Source organism: Fistularia commersonii, chromosome 5, assembly GCF_037954325.1.
Source record: "Fistularia commersonii isolate RoL2024-O1a breed Wild chromosome 5, RoL_Fcom_v1.0, whole genome shotgun sequence".
NCBI classification, from domain to species: domain Eukaryota; kingdom Metazoa; phylum Chordata; class Actinopteri; order Syngnathiformes; family Fistulariidae; genus Fistularia; species Fistularia commersonii.
This window is the reverse complement of record NC_141288.1, coordinates 3,306,501-3,312,500: the sequence shown is the minus strand read 5'-3', so window position 1 is coordinate 3,312,500 and position 6,000 is coordinate 3,306,501. Positions and strand designations below refer to the sequence as shown.

Sequence of the window (6,000 nt, the reverse complement as noted above, 5' to 3'; positions counted from 1 at the left end):
CTGCGCCTACGACACGTGACTTCATGGCAGGTTACACATTTGCTATTGTTGTTAAAGTGTAGGTGTGAGAGCGAAACTTATCGTATCTCTGGGAAAACATTCTAAAGTTCATTTAAAAAGTTGAATGACAGTGACAACAGCTTCAAGCTGTTGAAAAAGCTCTGTCTTTTTGATGTTGAAGCTACTACCATTAATAATAATGATAGAATGAAGAATTATCAGTAATGATAATAATAGTAATCATTCGTTAAATGATAAATAAAGCAGCATCGGGGGGCAAGGGCCTTTATCTCCCTGAGCCGGTCCCAAGCCTGGATAAATGCAGAGGGTTGCGTCAGGAAGGGCATCCGGTGTAAAACTTTTGCCAAAACCAAACATGCGAATCAAACCTAATAACCAGATCATACCGGATCGGTCGATGCCCGGGTTAACAACGACCGCCATTGGTACCGATGACCCACAGGGGAATAATGGAAACTGGGCTACTGTGGGTCAAAGAAGGAGAGGAGGAAAGCCTGTTGGAAGTAGAGAGAAGAGGAAAGGCAAGAGTCTGGGACTGAGAGTTGGGACTTTGAATATTAGGACTATGACAGGAAAAGGTAGAGTTGGTTGACAGGATCCAGAGAAGGAAGGTGGATATAATGTGTTTCCAGGAGCCCTGGTGGAAGGGTGGTAAGGCTAGAAGCTGAGGAGCAGGCTTTAAGTTGTACTATTATGGTACTGACAAGAAGAGAAATGGAGTAGGAGTTATCTTGTAGGAGGAGTTTGTTAGGAACATTTTGGGGGTGAAAAGAATGTCAGATAGACTTATGAGTCTGCAACTAGAAATTAAAGGTTTGATGTTCAGTGTTGTTAGTGGCTATGCCCCGCAGGTGGGATGTGACTTGAGGAGAGGGAGACATTTTGGAATGAGCTAGATGAAGTAATGCAGAATATTCCCAGAGATGAGAGAGTAGTAATTGGTGCAGACTTCAATGGACATGTAGGTGAAGGCAATAGAGGGGATGAAGAAGTGATGGGCAGATTTGGTATCCAGGATAGGAATGCAGAGGGACAGATGGTGGTAGATTTTGCAAAAAAAAGGATGGACATGGCTATAGTGAACACTGTTTTCCAGAAAAGACAGGGACATAGGGTAACTTATAGGAGGTAGACTACATCTTGTGTAGACAAGGTAACCTGAAAGAGATCAGTGACTGCAAAGTAGTTGTAGGGGAGAGTGTAGCCAGACAGCATAGGATGGTGGTTTGTAGGATGAATCTGGTGACAAGGACGAAGCAGAGGACAAAGTGGTGGAAGCTGAAAAAGGAAGAGTGTTGTATGGTTTTCAGGGAAGAATTGAGAAAAGCTTTGGGTGCTCAGGGAGAACTTCCAGATGATTGGACAACTACAGCTAATGTTATCAGGGAGACAGGTAGAAGAGTACTTGGTGTGTCATCTGGAAGAAAAGTAGATAAGGAGATTTGCTGGTGGAATGAAGGAGCATATACAGAGAAAGTGGTTTGCTAAGAATTGGGATACTGAGAGGACTGAAGGGGACAGAAGTACAGGGAGATACAACGTAAGGTAAAGATAAAGGTAGCAAAGGCAAAACAAAGGGCACACAAGAGAGGGATAAAGTCGATGAGCCATACAATGAAGTTATGGGAAAGAGTAGTGGAAACTAGAATGAGAGCAGAAGTCAGCATTTGTGAACAGCAGTATGGCTTCATGCCTAGAAAGAGTACTACAGATGCAGTATTTGCTTTGAGAATGCTAATAGAGAAATATAGAGGGGGCTGCATTGTTTTTGTAAACCTACAAAAAGCATATTACAGGCTGCCAAGAGAGGAACTCTGGTATTGTATGAGGAAATCTGGAGTGGCAGAGAAGTAAGTTAGACCGATGCAGGACTTGTATGCTAGCAGTGAGACAGCGTGCTGTCGGGGTAACAGAGAAGTTCAAGGTGGAGGTGGGACTCCATCAGGGATCAGCTCTGAGCCCCTTCTTGTTTGCAGTGGTAATGGACAGGCTAACAGATTAGGTTTGACAGGAATAACCATGGACCATGATGTTTGCAGATGACATTGTGATCTGTAGTGAGAGCAGGGAACAGGTTGAGGAAAAATTTAGAGAGGTGGAGGTATGCTCTGGAAAGAAGAAGAATGAAAGTTAGTCGCAGCAGGACAGAATATATGTGCGTGAATGAGAGGAACCCGGGAGACTACAGGGAGCGGATACCAAGACTTTGGAGGATTTCAGGTACATGGGGCTTACAGCACAGGAAAAGTTGTTCTCATTCTCATTCTCAAAAGACGTGAAGAGACGGGTTCAAGCAGGTTGGAGTGGGTGGGGAAAAGTGTCAGGGGTACTTTGTGATAGAAGACTATCAGCAAGAATGAAAGGTGTACAAGACAGTGGTGAGACCAGCGATGCTGTATGGACTAGAAACAGTTCCAATGACGAGAAGACAGGAGGCAGAACTTGAGGTCGCAGAGATGAAGATGCTAAGGTTCTCTTTGGGAGTGACCAGGATGGATAGGATCAGGAATGAGTCTATCAGTAGAACATCACATGTTAGATATTTTGGGGCGAGGGTCAGAGAAGCCAGACTGAGATGGGTGGGTCATGTACTAGAGGAAGACCAAGGAGAAGATTTATGGTCGTAGTGAGAGAGAATATGAAGGTAGTTGGTTTGAGAGGGGCGGATAGAGATCAGGGTTAGATGGAGAAGTTTGTTTCGCTTTGCCGACCCCTGAAGGGAAAAGCCAAAAGAAGATTCGCTAAATGATAAAAAAGCTTTGACCAGACACCTGACTGAGTCTGCCTTCTAGTTCTGTAGGAGTTTCAAAAAAATATATTCAGCTCATTTCTACAAATCCCACTATTATTTCTTTGAAAAACTGAACTTGAAAAAGTTCAGAAAAGTTAAGATCACAATTGGACACAATAAAATAAAAAAAATGTTTTGATAATTGAAAATGGCAAAATATTTTTACTTTCCATTTAAACCAATAAATTCAGACAGGATAGAGACGGGACAAAGCACTGAGTTATCAAAATATACCAGGCAGAACACAATTTTTAAAATTACATATTCCATTCAATTGTTGCACCTTGAAGATCATCAAGGATGTGCGTGGACCTCCAGTCCTTATGCTAGGAACAATCAAAACTCCCAAAGTGCGACACCATCACAAAAACAACTTTATTAAACCAATGAAAGTTGACAAAAGGTTAGAAGCATAAAAACCAACAATTCAAACCATTCTTTATCTATAAAAAATATAAACAGGGAAAAGTTTCTGCAGTTTCGTTGTCTGCTGTCCATCAGTGACACCTGTGTTTGACAACAAGCATCCCAGCATCCTGTTGCTATGGAGATGGTCATCCTGCAAGGGGCATGGGCACAGGGTGTATGTGTGTGTGTGTGTGTGTGTGTGTGTGTGTGTGTGTGTGTGTGTGTGTGTGTGTGTGTGTGTGTGTGTGTGTGTGTGTGTGTGGGGAGTGTCAAAGTCAGTGGACGACTGAGTTGAGCGGTTCGGCTCTGATGTTTCCCAAATCCAGGGTGGAGTCCGTCTCCTCATCGATCTCCCCGATCACCGCTCTGCAGTAAGCAGATGCGAGTGCATGCGTGCGTACACACACACACACACACACACATAAAAATCAACACTAAAAATAAAGCAGTACAGATAACTGATATCAGGTGAACAGAATAAAAGCTAAAACCTCTCAAAAATTCTTTTGAAAATGGCAGTAGATGTGATTCAGTGTCTTTGTTTTCAACAACAATTAAAGCGTGACATGACACATTCACACAATAAAATGTCATTTCTTATTTTGATTTAAGTATCATATGTACGGTCTGGAAACGCATTTCCCTGTACAATGAAATCCTTATATTGAAATGTATTCAGTATGAGTTTTCACGTCACTTCTCCTGAGTTTTGTTTCAGCTTCAAGGCTTTCCGATTTGTCATCTGGCGTACTTTTGAAACACATTTTTCCAAGTTTGGCAGTGAGTGTCATAATAACTAACAGCTGGTCGCCACCTTGTGTTTTGGGTTCAAAATCTACTGTGACAACAAGTGGTTGCAGGGGTCGCCACCATCTCACACCAATGAACTTCCTCCATCCCTATATCTCCGCCCTCTGGACCTCTTGCCTGCAGGTCCCACCTCAGCATCCTTCTACCCAGATCCTCACCATCCACCCGTCTCTGAACATGTCTAAATAATTTTTTATAATATATACTTTATTAATCCCTCATGGGGAAATTTCTTCACCGCATTTAACCCATCATGGGCTCGTGTCACATTTGGTTGCCCCCTTAAGTGCCAGTTAGGGGTTCAGTGTCTTGCTCAACACGATCGCTCAACCTCCTGCACCACGCAGACACACCATACCATCTCAGTGTGACCTCTCGCGCTGTTAGCTTTACTCCTTCTAATGAAGTGTGTATTTATTGGAGCGGGTGAGTTGAAGAAACAGAGGTAAGTCAAAGGTCACTCACACATTGTCGCCCCTGACGATGTAGAGTCCCAGGACGACCTGCTCCACCCCCTGACTTGAACTGAAGACCCTCTCGTGGCTCTCATCCAGGATCAGGTTGATGGTCTGATCGAAGCCTTTCAAGGTCCCCTGAGACAGAGAGACAAGAGACTGAGCACAAAAAAATATTGCAAAACATAATTTCCAGTTTTTAAAATGTAAACGCTGGTCCTTTTTAAAAATTGTAAAATGTAATTTTGAAGAAATGTTCAAGCGTGTCATTCTTATTCTAATAATTTGATATTTACATATGTTTTTAAATTCATTTGAAATTCTTGAAAATAATTCTTTGCTCATTTTATAATGTTCTTGAAAATATTTTTGGCTTGCAATTTTTAAGCAGTTAATCCATTTTCAAAAACAATCTTACTAATGTGAATAATTTGAATGTATATTTTTAAAAGTGATTCATGGCTGATCTTAGTTTTTTACAAGTCATAAAAAGATATTAAGTTTGATGATTTTTTAAATTCCTATAAATCAGGAAAATCTTTCAGAAATTCTGTTTTTTGTTTTTTTTTTTGCCAATTTGATCCAGTCAGACCATCCGTAATTTATTTAAATGTACTTTCCTAAATTATTACAAAATGCAGAAAAAAATGTGTGTGACGTAAAGTTCAGTGATCCCGCTGTTATTTACAATTCTTTCCACATGAAATATAGTAATTTGGGGGAAATGGCATCAATATACACAGGTTTCCGAACTCACCACGATCATCCTGCCGTCCGAAGTGACGATGGCCACCGTACCTAATGATAAAGGGTTAAAGAAACTACATTTTCCTCTGAAAGACTGTAAAGACACATTAGACACACTGTAAAAACCTCAAATACATTTATGTTTCTGCTTTGTCAAATTCATTCATTATTAATTATTTTTTATAATTTTCAGGCAAATTCCCAAGGCAGTTTATGGTTTAAATGTTCAAAGGAATGTTTTAGACAAAGCCAAATGTTTCAACTATCTGCAGGTCAAAGTGATCAAATATTTTATGCCTAAGTGGACTAACTAATTAGTTATTTTAAAAACACAACTGAGAAACAACAAAAAGGGGATACTGTCTTGATACAAAAGCTAAATCGAAAATGAGAAGAAAAAAAAAACAAGACAATGCTGTTGAAAACAGACGCCCCAACCAAAATAATCGCCTGTCTGATTTTTTTAAATAATTTTGTTATTTAGTTACAGATAAGTGTTGATCATAGCAAATTCATTTCCCGAAACAATTCTTGATAATGATATCACAGTCGTTTGCCTTAGAAAAGAATCCTCATCCAGCTGATGGTATTTTGCCATTCCCTTTCTTGTGGTTTGAATTAAAAGGAGGCGTTCGCCTTTATCCGCGTACCAAATATTCAACAACTTTAAACCTAACATTTTACTTTCCACGCTAGAGGTAATTAATGCTCATTAAAATTAAATTTCACGCTTCCAATTTCAGCGCATAAATGATAAGACACTGCTCG

General features: G+C 40.4%; 1 protein-coding gene across 2 annotated transcripts in view; it reads right to left on the bottom strand.

Moving 5' to 3' along the window:
• Window positions 1-6,000, bottom strand: part of lsm8 (LSM8 homolog, U6 small nuclear RNA associated) — a 216,426-nt gene that overhangs the window by 210,144 nt on the left and 282 nt on the right. Inside the window, exons 2-4 of one of the 2 annotated variants that reach the window (XM_086146493.1) lie at window positions 5,243-5,283; window positions 4,496-4,623; window positions 3,484-3,586 (exon numbers count right to left, since the gene is read on the bottom strand). In XM_086146493.1, coding sequence (XP_086002619.1) covers window positions 3,496-3,586; window positions 4,496-4,623; window positions 5,243-5,283 — 260 coding nt within the window. In that variant the 3' untranslated portion in view covers window positions 3,484-3,495. Of the gene's footprint in view, window positions 1-3,170; window positions 3,587-4,495; window positions 4,624-5,242; window positions 5,284-6,000 lie in introns of those variants that run through there. The other variant, XM_086146494.1, reaches the window with a different exon arrangement.